General features: G+C 38.6%; 2 protein-coding genes across 5 annotated transcripts in view; both read right to left on the bottom strand.

Moving 5' to 3' along the window:
- The window catches only part of LOC105882445 (glia maturation factor beta), a 902793-nt gene that overhangs the window by 364687 nt on the left and 516986 nt on the right, over positions 1-21120 (bottom strand). The window lies entirely within an intron of this gene.
- FRMPD4 (FERM and PDZ domain containing 4) overlaps positions 1-21120 on the bottom strand; it is a 539531-nt gene that overhangs the window by 340180 nt on the left and 178231 nt on the right. The window contains exon 2 of one of the 4 annotated variants that reach the window (XM_075999302.1): positions 2229-2325. The exons of the other annotated variants lie outside the window; for them this stretch is intronic. Coding sequence (XP_075855417.1) covers positions 2229-2245 — 17 coding nt within the window. The 5' untranslated portion in view covers positions 2246-2325. The remainder of the gene's footprint in view (positions 1-2228; positions 2326-21120) is intronic. 4 annotated transcript variants of the gene reach the window in all.

Below are 21120 nucleotides of genomic sequence, written 5' to 3'. Positions count from 1 at the left end.
TGTGTATGACTGTAGTAACTATGAGGCTACTGTTGAGGTCATGCAGCTGAAGTGATTTTATCCGAAGAAACAGCAAACGTGGAGACCAATAAATAAGCGTGCTCAGCTCACAACCTCAAGCTCATGATGAATCGTGCATAGGTCAAAAACACTGATGTAAGAAGGGAGGTCAGTGACAGCTTCATATATCAAAAAATACAATAACTAGGGAACAATGGATGTACACACAGGAATAGTCATCTGATCCATCCTGGATCAGGGGCAGGCAGGGGTTTTCATCAGCCCTCTTCTCTCCACTCCTCTTCCCATGTAGACATTCCCCTTAGCAATTTCAACTCTCATACACCTGGAGTTGACTCCTAAGTCTGTTTATAGCCCTGACCTCTTTCCTCAGCTCCAGACCTAGATTTCCAACTGAACTGCTGGGCCCAGCCAGATGGATGGCCTGCTGACACCTCAGAATCAGCAGGGCCAAAATAGAATTCAATTGCCTGGGGTCTGCTGCATTTTCCCCCTTTGTGAATGAGAAACTCAAAGCACAAGCACAGAGGCTAATCCACCAGCTCAAGGTCACTCAGCAACCCCTCAAGGACAGGGTCAGAAGTTGAGCCCTGAGATCCTGCTCCCAAGTCCCATGCCTACCTCATTCATCTCTCTCACCTCACATTCCTTTTCACTGCTACCCTCCTGCCATCAGGGTTGACTCTTTCTCACATGGAGTATCACAGTGACCTCAGCTGGCCTCTCCTCCCCAAGTCACTTGTCTTTCTTTTCCTTCCTTTCCTGCTCATGGGTCCTCAATCCACCACTCCACTTCCAAATTATATGGTAGCACAGCAGTTACCACCCTGGCCTTTGGAACCAGCCTCCTCATTTGAACTCCAGCTCTACGTCTTACTAGCTATGTGATGTTGGGCAAGTTAATCTCTCTATACACTTGATCCCCCAGTCTATGAAAATGGAATGGTTATACAACACATCACCTCGCCATGAGGAGTAAGTGAATTAACCTGTGTAAAGTGGGCACATGGCCCATGTCATGTAAAGGTCTGCTAAATGAACCATAAGTTACTGTGCTCAGTTTGGCCTTTGCGGCCCTCTAAACGCTCACCCTCACCCACCCTTTAACCACATCACATGGTACAAAAGGCACTCCTACCAGGTTGACCTGACACTGCTCCACAGACATTTTATTTCTACTTTCCTGCCTCTGTTATTTTTCTAACTCAGCTTGGGGTGGCCTTCCCAGTCCCCCACTACCAGGGTCTGGATGGCAAGTATGACCCTATCATTCATAACCAAGCTCCAGTGTCCTCTTCTCCATGACACATCTCTGCTAGAGCTGACCAACTCACCAATGACCCCACTGAAAGTACCAGTTCTGGGTCATGCTGCCTGGATTTGAAATTCCTGCTTTTTCACCAATAGTTTTGACCCTGGGAAAAGTCACTTAACTTCTCCATGCCTCCATTTCTTAATGGGGATTAAAATAGCACCTTCTTTATAGGGTCTTGATCACCAAATGAGGCAGTATGTGTACAGAACTTTGAACAGCACCTGGCTCAGAGAAACACACAATAAGTACTAGCAATTACTTACAGAAACATACCTATTTGCCTTCATATATGTCTCCCTCTTTTAGATTATGAAACCCTAGAAGATGAATGCTATTTTATTCCATTTACATGTCTTGTTTAGTAACTAGGTCCAGGTAGACACTACCAAAAACGAAGTGTTTGTTCAATGAATCATTATCAGTCAACCCACCTGCCTTAGTAGTTGGAGTATAGCAAATATGTGGTCCAGGTCCACAAATCTGAATATCTATTCTACTGAATATCAATTCTAAAAGATAGAGCAGATTTGCCCAAATCCACAGGCAAAAATCAGTATTTTAGTAAAGAATTACTTTTTTTCCATTTAGTCTTTTTTCCCCTACAGTATTAGGGCAGAAAGCAATTCCATACCAGCTTCCAGTTCTGATTAATTCCAGTGATCCTGGATGTTTTGAATTTTAATTTCAAGAGTCATTAAAATATCTGAAAAGGGACATTTTTAAAAAGTTCCTTGAATTAAGGATTGCTCACAAACTTTGTCAGGAGATATAAAATAATATAAAACTGTGTGGAAGATTCATAATAATAGTCAACCAGCAAAAATCAAATGTAATGGAATATTAAGAGCTCAAGGTTTAGAGTCAGAGTTCAAATCTTGGATCTGTCACTTACCAGCTGTGTGACCTCATGCCACTGAACTGCTCTGTGCCTCAGTTTCCTTAACTGTAAGTGGAAACACTAATGCCTGTCTCCTAAAACAGCAGAGTGCCTGAAAAATAACAAACACTCAGTAAATGGTGTATGTTAATACAATAACAATGGCGACAATAATAATAGTCTGGGAAAACAAATTTGACCTTTCCTTTAGTGTCAGTAATCAAGATACAAAAGTCCCCTTGAATTAGAGAGCAATTACAGTTTGACTTCTAAGAGAATCAGTAACTTCGAATCCATAAAGAAAAAAGACAAATGGTTCAAAATAGGGCAATATTTCATTAGGCTTCCCTCCTATGCATCATTGCTTTCTGATCAATGTTTTAGATTCATTTCCTAAAATGATGCAATTCTGAGATATTATTTCATGCCTTGAAGATAAAGGGAAATGCTTTGCAAGGCAAGTCTTTATGATGAACAGTCCTCACTCCAGAACTGAAGGCTGAAAGAACTTGAAATATCATGACCTCAAACTCAGTCATTTTACAGATTAACGAAACGCTGACTTGAAAACAAAAAGAAAAACAAAAAACACAAAAGCCCACGAAACTAAACTATTTTCCTGAGGTGAAAAGTGAGTCAAGTAAAGAGATTCCCAATTGCTAGGCCAACATGCTGACAGCAGAAAGTGCTGGACAGCTCACCTGACATGACTGGAATGCCATTGACCTTGATTACAGTAATGGGGAAAGCAAAGGACTGAAAGTTACCTCGTTACACAGATGTACATTTGCAAAATGTGGAGCAACAATAATAACACTGGGGAGAAAGGGTTGGAGCCCATTGAAAATTAATGTTGATGTCAAAATCAAAACCCTTAAAAGCATAAAAAAACTAAAACTAAGGTCCATAAACTATATGCAAATAAATTTCTTTCAAAACTGTAAAATGTGAGCAATTTTGAGGAGAGAATTTGTGCAGACCTCACCTTATTAAGATATGGGACACTGGCCCACTCAATGCAGAAACAAACTGTCATGCATGCTTCTCAGCTAAGATCTCAAGGTTTTTTTCCAAATCCTTCAGAAATGCCATAGTTTTCTTTGATAACTAACCCTAGTTGGCCACTAAAGGACAAAATATCCACTTTGACCTCTTTCCCAACCAACTAATCAGTTTCCCCCCAAGTTGTGAACCAACATTTCATATTCTCAGATTGGTTTTCTCCTCTCTCCTCTCTCATAAAAAGCCAGTTTTTGTCTTCTTTATTCTTTGACAGTAGTTGATAGACCATTTTCCTAATAACTAAATGTGCACACAAATGATTACACATGTCTGAAAAATGTTGAGTACCAAAATGTTGTATTCACTTTCACTGGAAGAAATGATATTTATGCAGGGGTTAATAACATTTATGATACAATCAACACTGTATTGGTGTAATATGGTTGCAATCAGCCTTGGTAATATGAGAACCCAGGTTTTGAGTGCCTCCAATGGGAAGCCTGATGTAGACAGCACAGGAAGTACCATGAAACTGCAGTCTGTTGGGAAGAACAATTCTAAGAAAGGTTGGAATTAACTCTTAGAACAGGTAGAGGAAAATCCCACTTGCCATTGAGTGACTTGCTTGCTACCCAAATTTGTTTGTTAACTTTTCCAGTGATACTGTGGTATGTCAGCAAGAAGTTGATCTCTTACTTCACATGCTCCCAGGAATGCTGAGAGAATGAAATATGCCATAGGTTAGCCAGGACTAGTGCAAATGTCATTGGTGGGGTTAAAGGTGTAAAAAGCAAAGAACACACAGTGATGTAAAGTATCAAAGCATAAAGGCAAGAACAAAGAAAGAGAAACAAAGAAAAACAAATTTCATGCAGTCAAACTATGGTCCATATACAGAAGTCTGGTATCCATAAATGATCACATGCATCCTGTCCTAATATGTGGAAAGTGCCTTGGAACATTAAAAAACCATGACTTAGGGTTCACTAAAACAATCTTCTATGTTGAAAACCCATTGAATTAAAAAAAAAAAAAAAACCTTTGAAGAAAGCCTCTCTAAAATCTGGATAAACCAAAATGGTCTGGTTCCAAATAGATGCTCAGCCTGGACTGTAGCCCTTAATTTTTTATGGATAATTTCTTTGCTCTCAAACTTTCCTTCTTGCTGCTCTTCCCTTAAAATGCTTTTGCCCCAATTCAACAGCTTTTTGGCATTTAAGGGCCTTTCCACAAGCTCTGTTCCCAGGCTGAAAGTACCTTTCCCCTACTTACTAACTGGTAAGTTCATACATACCCTTTAAGATCTAACATGGAACACATGCAAGATGGGCTCTGTAGTGAAGTAGACTGAGATTGAAATCCTGACTCTATCCCTGTTTAGACATTTGCCCTGGTGTGAGCTTCTTCAACTCTAGAAACATCTGTTTCCTTATTTATGAAAAGGCAATAATGATATGCTACCTGATGACTGTTGTAAAACATAAATACTGTACCAACTGCCTGGCCAAAAGCCCTCCAGGTAGTATATACTTCACAGCTGTGACTTCCCTTCTACTGGCTTAACATGGGCAACATTAGGCAACCATTCCTAAATTTCTAAAATGTTTTATATCCATTTCTAACACTTATCAATTTGTATTTTTAAAAATAATGTCTGTATCCCCCAATAGTGTATGAATTCTTCCAGACAAGAGACTGTTTTATCCATCTTTGTTATTTGCATTGTATCAAACACACTGATCAGCACATGGTAGGTGTTCAATCAATGCCTACAATGGATGTTTCATAAATGTTTATTGAATAAATGGGTGGTTGAATGATTTATTTCAGCTTATAAATCATAGACAGATACATACAGATAATGTGATAACCCCCCTTTCAAGCTGCCTTTCCCATAGCACCATGTGCTATCCAGGACACACATATACAACTAGGCACATGACTGCACATGAGCTCTGCTATAGTCTGAATATGTCCCTTCAAAATTCATGTTGAAACCTAATCCCCATTGAGTGATACTAGAAGGTGGGGCCTTTTAGGAAGTGACTAAGTCATGAGGGGTCCATCCTCATGAATGAGATTCGTACCCTTATAAAAGGGGTTGAAGGAAGCTCTCCAGCTCCTTCCACTACATGAGGACACAGCAATCCCCACTCCCACCATGTGAGAATGCAACGAGAAGGCAACATCTTTGAAGCAGAGCAAGCCCTCACCAGACACTGAATATACTGGCACCTTTATTTTGGACTTCCCAACCTCCAGAACTGTAAGCAATACATTTCTACTGTTTATAAATTAATATGTTTTGGAGACAATCACACATACTTTTTGTTATGTTTCTAAGTTAAATTAAACCAAATGCAGAATAAAATTATATTATTCTTTATAAAGTCTTTTTCATCATGAAGGTAGGATTTGACATCAGAAATTAACAGTAAAGCAATCTAACCACATAAAAAACTATTTTTTTCAATTGCCTTTTTTCTATTGGTGAATCTTTCTCAAGGTTCATTCTACAAAGCCACAGTTGACCTCTTAACCCACTCTAAGTACAGAGTATAAATCACTGTTGCAAAGCACCTACATAGTCATTAAACTCAAGGGCAGACTTGGTTTTCAGAATATTCAGTAAGGAAAAAAATAGCCCCTGACAGTTTCCTTACCTTACTTAATCTAGATAGTTCATAATAGTGTACTTCATTACCTTAATACCATATCCCAAACCAATTTCATAAACTAGATATTTCAAATTTACAAAATATAGGAAATAGTGTACTCCTAGAATATGTGAGCATTCCTCATAAATCGTAACTATAGTTTTCCCAGTCAGGTTCAGATGATTTCTCTCTGAATCCTCAATTAACAACTTTGTATAACCTAATATTCCTGAACAATGGCAGTAATGATCATTTTTTACTTTTATTTTTGCAGTTAAAAAAATTGAGCTAATAAATGAACATAACAGAAAAGCCTCTTAAGGAATACTTGCCTACAAAAAAAATCATCTTTAATTTTAGCATTAATCATGAGTCCAGGAATGTACACCTCAGGGTTTTAATGATAATTTAGGATTATTTGTTTGAATTGCTATCATTGCTTCCTTATTGCTCAAAGTACCTCTAGATTTTCACCCCTTCAGTCTGTTTGGCACCTCCTAACATTTTCAAACTCTTTGCATTACCCACTTGCCTCCTCCTAACACACACAGACATGCACCATTGTCCAATGTTCAGTCCCACTCGAACCCTGCCAGCATACTTCCCATTACGCCACAATCCAGGCCTGCTACTCTGCCAGGTTATTCATCTTCTTGGTTCTCTCCACTGCTCTTCCCCATCAAAAGCTCTGAGCCGCCATGCACACTGCTCCACTTTTCAAATCTCCTGCTCCTATCCTTGCAGCAAAAGAGAAAAGCTTGGCTTTGAAGTTGGACATTTTTCCTGTACCAGCTGTGTGACCTTTCAGACTCAGCATGGGATTAGTTTGTTCAGCTAAATCCAACACATAGTTTTTAAAAGTCCATAAGAGATGTTAAGGAGAAAGATCCTTTGGCCTTTCTCCCAAGATAAGCCTGCCTGTGCGAGATGTTACAGTTCCCTGCACAGTATCTGTGACGCTCACTGATGTGGCCCAATGCATGACTCAGCCATGTGCCAGGCGCTACTCTAAGTCCGTATTTAAGAAAAGGTGGCTGGGCGCAGTGGCTCATGCCTGTAATCCTAGCACTCTGAGAGGCCGAGGCAGGAGGATAGATCAAGGTCAGGAGTTTGAAACGAGCCTGAGCAAGAGCAAGACCCTGTCTCTACTAAAAATAGAAAGAAATTAATTGGCAAACTAAAAAATATACATAGAGAAAAAATTAGCCAGGCATGGTGGTGCATGCCTGTAGTCCCAGCTACTCGGGAGGCTGAGGAAGGAGGATTGCTTGAGCCCAGGAATTTGAGGTTGCTGGGAGCTAGGCTGACTCCACGGTACTCTAGCCCAGGCAAGAGAGGAAGAATCTGTCTCAAAAAAAAAAAAAAAAAAAGAAAAGAAAAGAAAAGAAAAGGTGTATCTGTCCCACCCTACTCAGAAAATATCTCCTCTTCTTGGGAGGGGGTGTTTAGGACAGCAACGGCAGCATTCATGTTTTTTCCCTTTATGACAAAAACAAAAACAAAAAAGCCTTGGAGAGGAGAAAATTAATTTCCTAACACTAGATCACTCACAGGCACATAAAGGTTTTGTATTTAGAACCCCAACCAGGCAAAGACTCAGTCACCAAGAATGAGCATCAAAACAACTCCACTGTTTCCTTTAAAAAGGTTTAGTCAATGCCTTTGTGCAAATTAGAGTCACAAGTGAGGTGACTGAGGGAAAAAAATGATATTGTCAAAGCTGGCTGCAGTGGAAGCTAATTATTCTAAGAGGATAGCCAAGTTCCTCCTTCCAAGAGAGCCACTTCTTTGTTTGGGGAAAGGCCTAAATGGAATTTGTGATTTTGCAAAACTAAGCCATAGGGCTAATGCAATAGAAAGGCTGAGAAAAAGAAAAGACAAAACATGCTCTGCAGGAGCAGGTAACCAGTATACTCATTCTCCTGGTAGAAACTAAGGTGTGAGTGCCCTGGAATTTGGAGAAGAGAGTTGATGGTCAAAGTATCTCAGTATGGAGAGAAATGGCCCCGGAGAATGAGAATAGGCTAGACCCAGAATCTAAGGGAAAAGAGGCTCATAATACATTCCTTGTGTTGGAGAGGAGACAATGTGTCATTTTAAAAGAAATGATTAGATAAAATCAGAAAGCTTTAAAAGAAAGTCTAGAAGTTAAGAAGGATGCACAATCAAATAGCTCTGAATCCCATGAAAATGCAGAAGCAACAACTCCTTGAATTAGTTATAAGTGAGGCGGGCATGAAACTCTGTAACTTTTCAAAAGTTATTGAACCTCAATTGTATCATCTGTACAATGGTGTTTGTGTGAAAATGAAATGAGCTAATAAATGTCAAGGGCTCAGAACAATCCCTGACATTTATTAAAAGAGGCACTTTGGCAGGAAAGTACCAGTAATGTATGAGATGTACTAAAGCTATATTTGTGTCTTTTCCCTTGTAGCCTGTGTGCTCCTCGGGGGCAGGTGTTATGTCTCATCCATGCCTCACAGTACAGCTAGCACATAACAGGTGCACAATAAACATTTGTTGAATTGAACTGAAAGAATTAGAACTCTCAGTTAATAACCACAAGGGCCAAAAGATCTCTTCTAGCTACCTACCTGTATATAAGTTGGCTTATTTACCAATGAAGAGAGTTCTGCGAATACCATACCTATTTACAGGGAGGAGTGGAGAGAGGCTTAGTAACTTAAAAGATGCAGAAACTTGTCTCATCTCCCAAGAATGCATACATTTATATGAAGTACACACTTAGAAGGAGTTTGCATAGGAACACCTTGCCCTTGCACTTGACTTGGCCGTGCCCATATCAAGGAACACTGTACCACCACTGAGGCAGGCCTTTGAGGGGGAGATGATTTCTAGCACCAGATGGATGGCCTGGCCCTGACTGGAATCAGAGAAGGGAAGGAAAAGAGAGGGAAGGGGAGTGGAGTGGAGGGGAGGGGAAGGGAAGGAAAGGGAAGGAAAGGAGAGAGGAGGAGAGGGGATGGAAAGGGGAGAGGAGGAGAGGGGATGGAAAGGGGAGGGGAGGGGAAGGGAAGGGAAGGGGAGGGGAGGGAAGGGGAGGGGAGGGGAGGGAAGGGGAGGGGAGGGAAGGGGAGGGGAGGGGAGGGAAGGGAAGGGAAGGGAAGGGAAGGGAAGGGAAGGGAAGGGAAGGGAAGGGAAGAGGGGAAAGGGGAAAGGGGAAAGGAAAGGGGAAAGGAAAGAGGGTTGAAGACAATTCCATTTGCATGCATATTATATTACTAGGCTGAATCCAATTACCTCATACATCTAAACTATTTTAATGCAAAACTTGTTCTCTCCCTGAAATAAGAAAATATGTTCAAAAGTGAGGATAGAGCTTATTGTGAAACTTTCCACTGTAAGGCAGATAGGAATACTACAGTAATATTTTGTGATTCACAAGTTACAAGAGGGGAAAGCCCTTTCCATAATCTCCCAATAAAAGTGTATGATTGCACAACATAGAAAAAGGGTCTTTTAATGGGAAAGGATAATGCGGAACCACAGATTTTGGTTGCAACTTACACTCATCAGAAAAGTCTACCTGCTAGGGAAACTCCCCATCATCTCTACCAGATGCAACTACATCCTGGAAAGTGGACATTATTATGGTTTTCTGCCAAAATCTAAAATAATTCAGAGATAACCAGCCAACAAAAAATTGCATACATAAATATGTTTCTTCTAGTCAGGTGCATATATGCCTTTTATTTTATATAAATTATGTGGAATGTCAGAAAGATTCCTCACTGAATTAAATCTCACCCTAAACAAACTGCTTGGCTGGCTTGTTAAACCATAGAAAGGGAAGATTATGATTCTAACCTTTCTTTTGTTGAAAAATCTATGTTTATATTTTACTGTGCTCCACATCATAGATCACACAAGGCCATAAAAGGTAAACCCAAATTTTGCAGAAATTATACAGCATAACTATACCCATTTGTAGCCCAGATTTTAATTTTCAGATGAGGGTACAACCCGTGTTATACACCATTCTTTGAAACATCTCTTTTCCTGCTTAACTTGAAGGAATGAAGATTCATTTTGTCAGCACTGTTACTTCTAAAGCTACCTTTTCTGAAGATAGTAATTCCTATTTCATAAACTTAGGCTAATTTCAGTTATCATTTATCTTGGCCACACCTCTGTAACTATGAGTCCAAAAAACAAACATGCCCTAGTGGCTGCCTTCTTACAAAAGCATTTAAATGCAAAAATGCACAATGTGGCTTAGGTAATGAATCATACACACTTGTGAAATTTCAAGGACATAATTGCCTGTCCATAATAAATTTTGGAAATTAGCCCATTTCTAGAGTTTGTGCATATGGCCCATAAAATGTGTCACTTTTTGTATGATTCATAGATTTTATTCCAATTTTAAAGCAAACAGATGTTTATCTTTAAATGAAGTAGAAAATATAATGCTTTAAAAACTTTTGGTACATTTATTGTGGTTAAAATAGCAAACAACTGTAGTTAGAAAAAATACGCTAAAGTGCCTTAGTCCTATGGGAAACCACAAATTAGGGGTTGACAAGTTGCAGGTATGTAAAATGTCTGGCTATATTGCCATTTCATATAAAACAGTGAGCTTAATCTGAATTATATTTACTCTGTCCATATGTTGCTTTCAGACTACAAGGGCACCTTATTTAATGATGTAGTGTTTTAAGAGTGAACTCTAGGCCAGGTGCGGTGGCTCATGCCTGTAATTCTAGCACTCTAGGAGGCCGAGGTGGGTGGATGGCTCCAGGTCAGGAGTTTGAGACCAGCCTGAGCAAGAGCGAGTCCCCGTCTCTACTATAAATAGAAAGAAATTAATTGGCCAACTAAAATATATAGAAAAAATTAGCCAGGTGTGGTGGCGCATGCCAGTATTCCCAGCTACTTGGGAGGCTGAGGCAGAAGGATTGCGTGAGCATAGGAGTTTGAGGTTGCTGTGAGCTAGGTTGACGCCACAGCACTTTATCCTGGGCAACAGAGTGAGACTCTGTCTCAAAAAAAAAAAAAAAGGATGAACTCTTTAAGAAGAAATAATAAATAATATAAAGGGATTATTAGTGTCTTTTATTTTTTACTTTCTAAATGTTAGATTATGTTGCTAAGCAATTCTCAAGTTCTATTTTTAAAAATTACCAGGAAAAAACTACTTTCAGTATTCTTAATTAACCCATGAACCCAAGATCCTAAGTTTTAATATTAGTTATAATTCAAGTTGAGATGAAAATATGTAAATTATAATTTATGTATTATACCTTTTTCCTAAAAGAAATTAATTTAGACATACATAATAAAGTGACCTGGAAACACTATGCATTTAATCATATTTCTCAGTAAGTATTTGCATTTTATCTATGATGTACCCAATAAGCACACTTGATCAACTCTCTCATTTCCTTAGATTTAATGAGGCTATAGTTTCTATATCTTGGCTGTTTTGAAAACCAGGAAAATCAAACTGTAGCATAAATCATTTATACTTTTTCCTCAATAAAAGTTTTCTTTTAAATGTCAAAATGTCAACCCTTCCAGGTCTTTTCAGGCCTTTTCTTTACTTTTTGTGTAGAAACATCACATTTGTCAAATGGTATTCATTACCTTGAGTCCATGGCTGAATTTTTTAAAAAGTATTAATGCATTTTGAAAAGGATAACGAAGTGAGATGAGTTTCATTGTTGCTTCTAATTCCAGCAGCCTTGAACTTGAGGATGCTTCTACAGGTATTCAAGTTTCAAAAATGCCTTTTGTTCTCCATGTCAGAGATCTAATTCAGATATGAACTTTCATTTAGGTTCTCAACATTCTCATTTTGAGAGGCTTGCTAGCTTCCCAACTAGAATGAATACAACCTTCAATACCTGGAGAAGTCATTCACTGGACTACTGTTATTTTCTGAATTATATCTCCTTGATGGCTACTCTGTTAAGAATTAATATTGATGTCTTTATAGTGCTGTCATTTTTAAGTGAAAAATGGACAAGATTTTCCTGTGTTTGTTTTAAAAGAATTCTGAAAACACCCTATTGCCCAGCCCTAACAACGTATGTATTTTATTTCTGCCAACCCAAGGGTCAGCAAACTATAGCTTGAGGGTCAAAACTCATTGCCCCCACTTTCTAAATAAAATTGTATTGGAATGCAGACATGCCCATAATTTAATTTACATATTGTCTATGGCTGCTTTGGTGCTACTCTGCCAATGGCAGAGTTGAGTCATTGTGACAGAAGTGAAGTCTTAAATAGTTACTATCTGGCCCTTTACAAAAAACATTTGCCAATCTCTGCTGTAAGTCATTAGTTCTGCTCCTAGCCATTGAGCTACTTCTGCAGGGAGTAGCCACACTTACCCTCAGGGTCTAGCCCTAGCAACTGTGGATGTAAAGCAGGGAGGAGGGTGGGAAAGTACAGGTAACAAACAGGAAGGCACACCTCTGCAGAGTCATGGGAATTAAGGCATCCAGGAGTGTCACAAGGATATCAAGATTGTTTCAGAAGTGAAGTCAAGTGTCAGTTAAGAAGGGCATTGTGGCAAACCAAGCTTTTCATTCACTCCTTTCTTAAGTGTTTAGCAAGTGACATCCCAACTTAAGGTCCCCATCAGTGCACTGACCGCTAGTGAAAAACCCCTGGTCACCAATGGTCTATGGACCACAGTGGGGTCCCACCATCAAAGTAGCCCTAAAAATATTATTCTCTGTGATCCCCAGACTTTCATTGCCAAAAGTTTCTTACACTTTGTCTCAAGAGCTTTTTCTAAACCTAGAGCCTTCTTCAGTTCACCTGCTTTCTGAAATTGCTTACTAGATTATCCATGTAATTATACATTACCCTCTTGGAATTAGGAATAAATAAAAGTAATTTTTCTACCTCTTTCACCTACTAGATGCTAACCTGTATGACCTAATGATAATAAAAATGGTACACTTGCTTGGCTTCTGGGGCATCAGTTCAGTTGAAGGTGTTCATGACATCATCATAGGCTGCGACCAACCTGATCATTACTTCCCTAATTTCACTTGAGGAAATTGAGGCCCAGGTAGCTAAAGTGCTGCATCCAAGTGCTATAATCACGGCTCAAATCTGACTCCTGACTGCTGGTTGAGTATTCTTCATTTAAATACTAACAGTAGCAGAGTTTTTGAGTATTTATTAAGTTTCAGGCATGTGTAGTAAGCATTCTGCATGAATCATCTCATACAATCCTCATAGCAATCCTATGAAAAGGTTTATAATTAACTGCATTTCATAAATAAGGAAACCAAGGCTGTACAGACAGAATTGATTTTCAGTTGGACTGGAAAAAGCTCTATCTTTATCTCTGAGGATGCTGGAGGTGTGGTTTCTGACACTCAGCCAAAATAAGGGCAGTGAGATTTAAGATGTATTTTTTGGTGATTACAAACTCTCCTGGCTAATCCCCGTGAGTTTCGTTACTGCAGGTTTGCAACTGCCCTAACTGGTTGGACAACTCTAGTTTGATTATGACCAAAGGGATTTAGGAGTGTCCTGCATTGAGAGCTGCTCTGAACTCTCCCCACACCAAGATTCCTCACACAGATCTTGGTGTTCAAGCCAATGACTCAGCCTGGCCCTTTGTGATCAAAGGAAAAGGCTCTGGGTCCTTGGAATGTCTCTCAGACACCTGATGCTTGCCCTCATTTGTCTTCTCTTGCTGTACCATATCCTTTGTCTTTAAACAAAAGCCTCCCAAGAGTATACTTTGTGGTGAGTCCTTTCTAATACTTGAACTTGGGAAAGTAATATATAGACTTATGAAGATGAGGTCCTCCTCAAGATCGCACAGCTTCTAAATGGCTGTGTCTAGAATGGAGGGTAGCAACCTGACTCTGCATTTCATGGCTTCCAATTGTGAATGCTGTAGCCTTGCATATGGACATGCAAGGAATAGAGTAATGTCAGAATAAGGGGTGCTATTACTTAACTCATGCACCCAAAGGGGTACCTTTTTACAATTCTCACTATTTTAGTTAGCTTTTGTCATATGACAAATTATCCTGAAATTCAGTGGCTTAAAACAACTATGTATTACTTCTCTTTACTGAGCTCACAACTCTGCAGGTTGGTGGTTGGACAGGGCTCAGCTGGCCAGTTCTTCTAGTCTCAGATGGGTTCACTCACACATCTGCAGTCAAATGCTGGTTTGGCTAGGACTGGTGCTCTAGTGTAGCCTCAGCTGGGATGGCTCTTCTCTAGCCCACGTGGCCTATCATCTTCCAGCAGTTAAGCTCTGGCTTAATCTCATGGGAGGTGAGTGTCTCCAAGACAAAGAGAGCAGAAGTATACAGGGCCTCTTGAGGACTCCAACTATTGATGGGAAGAGCCAAAAAATCACAGTGCAAAGAATATGGACAAAGGCAAAGATGAAAAAATTGGGGCCACTTTTGTAAATAGTCTCCAATACTCACAAAGGTACAGTGTGTACTAACAGTAGCATGGGCTAGATGTAATCTTTTTTTTCCTCTCTGGAAAATGATGAAATATCCAAATGAAACTGTAAATCAGATTTGCTCTGCAGTACCTTCCTCTCAGGAGGTAGATTACACAGTCGATTCTCTGGCTGACCTAGACTTACTCCCTCTGGCAACCATTATTACAGTCAATTGAATAAACTGCAAATTTGCATACCACAAATTTGGGAAATAACCAAATGGAAAATAAAGTCCAATATTTGAAAACTTAATATTTTAATCCCTGCATAGTATAAAGTGATTTTTAACAAGAATAAATAAATTAGGTTTGATCAGATTGAAAAGATTTTTGAGGGCCATCATTACTCAAACAAAACTAAGCATATGCCAGCTCTCTTCCTCACAAAGGACAGCCATATTACCAACCCTGACTTGTGATGAGCCAGTCATGGAATCAGCTACAAAAAATTAAATCATTTGGTGATGATTTTTAAAAAATATACCATGTGCCAAATAATTAAAATGAAGCAATAGCAAAATTCCAATTTGAAAGATTTCTAAACCACAAAAGTCAATTTGTTTCTCAATCCTCAGTATATTACTTTAGAGGTCATTTTGATAGAGATTTCAATTCAAAATGCCAAGTAGACAATACATATTCATTTCTTCTCTCACAAGAGATTATTTTAAATGGCTATAAAGAAAAAAAATCAAATCAGAACTTATCCTGCCAGAGACAATAGGAAGAAGATGGATCAGTGGTCAAGGGAAAGCTAAGTGGGTTGGGAAAATGCAGAGGTCATGGAGTGGCAGGGCCTCGGGAAGTTAGCTGTGGCTTTGACTTTGCTTCCCAAACTTCTCACTTCATAACCCACATGGAGAGTAATATTAATCTTATTAAGCCTCACTAGGAAAACAGAGGGAACACTCAAGGCTGGAGGCCAATGTCCTGGGCCTCTAGCTTTCTAGAGATAACCTGGGAGAATCTGATTTTTCAGCACCCCTTGGACTCAGTGGTTATCAGCTAGGGACAATTTTGTCCCCTGGAGTACATTTAACAATATATGGAAACATTTCTGGCCATCACAACTGGAGGTGGGGGATTCTATTGGCATTAAAGGAGGAGAGGCTAAGGATGCTTCTAAACACCTTACAATGCACAGGACTGCCCTACACAACAAAGAATTGTCTGGCCCCACATGTCAATAATGCCGAGGCCAAGAAACCCTGTTGTGGTCCAACCCATTGGTGGCCCACCACTGAGTATCAGCACAGAGTCTAGGAAGCCTAAGTATGGTCAGAGGGATCTACAACAAAGGGGGCAATTGATCTGACTTGATGAATGACAAAAAGTTTGGGACCTAGAAATTCCAGGTACAAAATTGGGTGGCACAAGACATGGACAGAAAATGGAAGGAATACTTACATACCTATATATGAAATAACTTACCCCACCCATTCCCTCATGCAGAAGTGCCCATAGCTAATATTTTCCAGAGGAAGAAATTAGGAGATTCCTTTGTAAAGAAATGGAATAGACCATCTGAGAAGACCTACAGCAGGAAGTGGACATTATTGGTGGCCCAGATAAAGATTTCCACATTCTAGCATTTAGAAATATACCATGGTAAAACAGCATGCTCTTTACCTGCTAAGCCTAGTGTTAAGTCCACCAGTCAAAATACTTATTAGTTCACAGAACTTCCTGGGAGCTACTTGTTTCTTGACTTTGAAAAGTAGTTTAGGCCAGTGGTCCTCAAAATTTAAGAAGCATACGAATCTCCCCAGGATCTTGTTAAAATGTAGATTCAAATTCAGAAGGTCTGTGGTGGAACCTGAGATGCTGCATCTCTAAAGCCTCCAGGGAATGCTGATGTTTTCAGCTGGGGGCAATTCTTCTTTGTTATTCAAAGAATAGTGTGGTGTTCTTTGAATAACAAAGATTTGAAGGGGCTGGCAAATTACTGGTGCTCCAAATCCAGCCTGATCCTGTTTTTACAAATAAAGTTTTATTGACACTCATTTCTTTACATATTGTCTATGGCTGCTTTCATGCTACAAGGCAGAGTTCAATAGTTGTGACAGAGACAGTATGTCCTGCAAATGTAATAATTCCATATGCTACAATTCCAGTGCAGTAATGCCAAACTTTTAATCTTAATGACTACTTTCCATGAATCCAATAAGTGCTCAAATAATTCTAATAATGCAGCTGGATTACATTTTCTGTGAAGGCCAGAGAGCAAATTTTTTTTAGCTTTGCATGCCACACAGTTTTTGTCAGCATTTCCTTCAAAGTTAAACCTGCCTCTAAGTGAAATTGAGTTATTCAGCTTAGATAGGTTTCAAACTCCAAGAATTAGAAAATTTAGACTCTGTGTCTTCAGTATTCAGTCCACATCACTTTTTAAAAGATGTATTACACACAAGTCCAATATAAAAACTAGTATATGAAACTGTTTCATATATTATTTTACAATAAATAATATTTTTCAAGAATAGAAAAAGGAAAACAGGTTAGATTCATTTAAAATGCCTTCCTCTTCTGGGATATTGTAATTTGTATTTTTTGTAAGGAAAACATCATAGAAATAAAAATAAACCCAAGGGAGATTACATTACAGAGTTTACTGCTTTGACAAAACATCAGACAAAATTGTTTTCTGTCCTCACAGATTTTATTGAATCAGTAGAACTTTTCTTGTCACATAAATATTCAAAGACCATAAAATACCAGCTTGTGCTTGGTTAAAGTCTATTATATATATTTTAAAAATCCACACTCATTATCTTGCTTAATAAGAAAATATATCAGTAATAGCAATTACTTTCTAAATATATCAACTAAAGGGAAGATAATTAATTTGGATGCATCAACATATATATTCATGAATATAGTCTCATGTCAATAAAAATCTAAGTTAAATAATCTAGGAACTTAATATTTGAGAACATAAAGCACTCAATTTGTTATAAAGAAGCCAAAACAATGAGAAAATCAGAAAAATTTCTCTATAGCATGTTTATTTTCGGACTGCTTTTTAGTTAACTGGCAGAAACTATCCATAATGCATTAAAATTATGTTAAAAAATTCTAACAGTTATACTTGAAAACAATTAATAAACAAGCAAAATGTGTTAGTTTGTCAAGCCTTTTGATCTTGTAAAGCCCACAAAGAAGGGCAGAAGCTATGGTTTGAAGGAAGAATTAGGTAAAGAACAAATTATTACATGCTAATTTGCTGGTCCTGGGCAGCCTTCAGTGATTTGATTAATTTTAGCCATAATCTGCTGACAATAAGAGCGTATTTTGGAATGCATTTTGGCAAATGATGTTATGACTAAATTGAGTTCCTTGGAAAAAGGTTACACAACTTGAACTACACATCATTATCAGACTGAAAAGATGAAGTCAGCAAAAATGGGGCTGCAGCCCAGTCTCAGTACTGAAAAGATAGGTCTGTTTCCCTCTTCCTGTCTACATTGGAGAAATGAAAATGGGGTTTCTCCAGAGAGAACCTGGCGAGGGAAGAAGGATAGAGCTTTACTTGGAAGCTATGACAAACAGATTCTTATGTCTTCCTTCTATTTGTTGGTGCAACCCACCTGTGGTCATTTGTACACACATCAGTGGTTTCATCCTCTCAAGAAGGTGAAATGGTGTAAGCCACATGAGGATCCAAGCAGGACATCCCTCCTCTGCCTTATACCAACTGATCCTACCCAGAGGCTCAGCCTTGCTCTAAGAAGAATTTTACTCAAATTTATATAGATGGGATTTATATAAACCCAACCCAACACTTTGGGACTTCAGTTGCCCTAATTTTTAGTGGGGCCTTGGCCTGACTTCTACTTAGTCCCAGAGACCCAATCCCTTCAGCTTAGATCCCCAAAGCAGAGTCAGGTGGGCTCTCTCCTTTTGCACCATCATAAAGTTAAAAAATCTTAAGTCAAATCATCCTAAGTCAGGGACTATCTGTATACTTCTATCCACTAGGTTTATATTTATAAATTATACAATTCACTTCTTTATCCATAATAAATGTGCTAAAAAGTCTCATTTCACAAAAATTTTTTCTCTAGGATATATATTCTTTGCTGGACACATTTATTATCTAAAGCAAAGTCTTCTTATATTTAAAGCACCAAAACTATAAACTCATTTAGTTGATTTTTTTTTTTTTTTTTGAGACACAGTCTCACTTTGTCACCTAGGCTGGAGTGCAGTGGTACAATCATAGCTCACAGTATCCTTGAACTCCCAGTTAATTTGTTTTTTATTTTTAATTTTTTTAAAGATGGAATCTTGCTATGTTGCCCAGGCTGGTCTTGAACTCCTGGCCTCAAATGATCCTGACTAGACATGGTTTAGTTCTGGTCATGGAATATTTTCTACAATTTAAAAAAATATATTCTGTTGCCTTAGAAAGTATATAGAGCAAAGTGAATCTTGTTTGATAATTGAATGTCTTGCTTTGCCTCAGGGTCATTGTCATGAATATTAAACATGATTACATTGTACAGAACAAGGTTCTCTGTCTGTACTTAGTCTGGAAATTAAAATTTTTAATAAACTCCTAACGATATTTTTTTTTTCAAAATTTTACTTATTCTTTCCAGGTCCAGCTGATTAAATTGGGTGCGTTTCTGTTTTCCTTGTCTTCTGGCTATTTAAGGTCTTACAGTACCTCTTTTAAAAGCCTTCTAAATTAAATAAACAACATAACCACATGGTAAACTATGCCATTAAGAAAGCATGCTGTTGATTATCACTTGCCCCTATAGAACATTGGTGAAATTAATTCCCAGCTGCTGTATGGATGATGCTATCTACCTGGAGTCCCAGTTTAATTTTCAAAAGCAAAATGTCTGTTTCTCAATTTGCATTTATACCATTTCAAGTAAAATATAATAATAACATTTAAAGAAGTTTTCCTCAAGGAAAGAGCAGTGATTGGTCATGTGTTTTACTACAAGCATCTCCTGGGTGTGCTTTGCATCCAGATAGGATGCAAACCAATGGGCAGTTAGAGACTCATGTTGTTACTGTTCTGCAGTAGAGGAAAGTATTAGATAGGAAAACAGCCTGGAGAGTTCTAGTTCTCTATTTCCCCTACCTTGCTGCGTGGCCTTGAAGAAGTCCCCTGTCCTCTTTTTGCCTCATTTCCCTCATTTATAAAATGAGAAGAACAGTACCTGGCTATGTGAATTAACTAATCAATCATTTTAAATGGCTGAGATGAAAGTGCTTTAGACTTGAAAGTCATTTTATAGGATGTAAACTGCTATCTTCCGAATACTCCATATGTGCCGACTCTATTAAGTTAAAAAAACACCAGTGGTTTCACAGCAAATTATACTAAGTGTTTTATCAATTCCAGAGGCGAATGCTGATAAAGGTTCTATAAACAGTGTTTACAACAACAGCCATGCACAGAGCTGCAAAATATCATTATGTTGAAGGTTTTCAGAAATAGGATTATTACTGAAATAATACTTAGTTCCAAACCATTGCAGGAAAAGAAATCAACCATAGCCATGCCTCTAGAACTTCAGATCATCTTCCATTGACATCTGAATGGAAGATAACTACCAGGAACATTGCCAGTAGATTTTCATTGTTCAGTGATAAAAATAGGCACCAGAGAGCCAAGGAAAGCTCTGAACACATAGACAATAGAAGCGCTTGGGTTTTATATTTCATCTTAAGTCAGGAGATTCAGTGCATTTTACAGTGGTGATCTCATTTCTTCTTGTCACAGCCCTGAGAAAGTTTAAGGAATTTTAAAGTTTGGTTGTGGGCTGCTGTTCCCAAGCCTGTTCTCTTTCCATTAAGTCTGGGGACAGCCCACCTCAAGCATTATTTACCCCCAACTTGCACCAAGAATGGTTCTTGCAATGCTACTTGGGTGGCAACACCAGCCTGCAGAGAGTAAGTGATCTTCCCATATGGGAGCAGCCAGTATCATAAGGCAGTGGTTCTCAAACTTGGCTGTACATGAGAGAACCAGCTGGGAGCTTTTAAACATCCTGGTGTCCAGGCCCCACTCTATACTAATTATAATACATTAGAATACTTGGAGGTGGGTTCAGGCATTAGTATTTTCAAAAACTCTCCAGATGATGACAACGTGCATCTGTATATGAGAACCAATACTTTTAGGCATTCTGAAAAATATTGCCTGCATGAAAAGACAGTGCAAGATACCTCTTTGCACTGTTGCCTTATGAACTAGCTGGGGTCAGCAAACTTTATCTGTAAAGGGACAGAAAGTAAATACTTTTAGCTTTTGGGGCACACAGTCTTTGTTGCAACTACTCGACTATGCTTTTGGAGCATGAAAGCAGCCATAGATAATATGTCAATGAAGGGGCAAGCAGCCACTAATATGTTATATACATTATAAAACACACACAATGAAAATTTTAAATGGATGAAATAAATGTATCTCTATGTGTTTTATTATTAATAGTATAGAATATCCTCCTGTAGAACCATTCTTAATATTTTTTTAGAATGAGCAATTGCTTTATAATAATATGCTTAATTTTGAAAATCTTAATTTCATACTCTATGATAAAGCAATCTGAAAGTCTGACACCAGGTTCATTGCAAAACTTGGATCCATAGCTCTCAGACTGAAAGAAAAACTTAACAGAAATATGTTGACCCATATATTGACTTGATGAATTTTCTTTTCTCTTTTTAAAAATGTATTTTAGAGGCCAGGGTGGGATGAGGGGGCAGGTGGGGGTGGTTGTCACTATACTGCCCAGGCTGGTCTAGAACTCCTGGCCTTATCCTCC

Source organism: Microcebus murinus, chromosome X (genome assembly GCF_040939455.1).
Source record: "Microcebus murinus isolate Inina chromosome X, M.murinus_Inina_mat1.0, whole genome shotgun sequence".
NCBI lineage: Eukaryota > Metazoa > Chordata > Mammalia > Primates > Cheirogaleidae > Microcebus > Microcebus murinus.
This window is presented reverse-complemented; position numbering and strand designations above follow the sequence as displayed.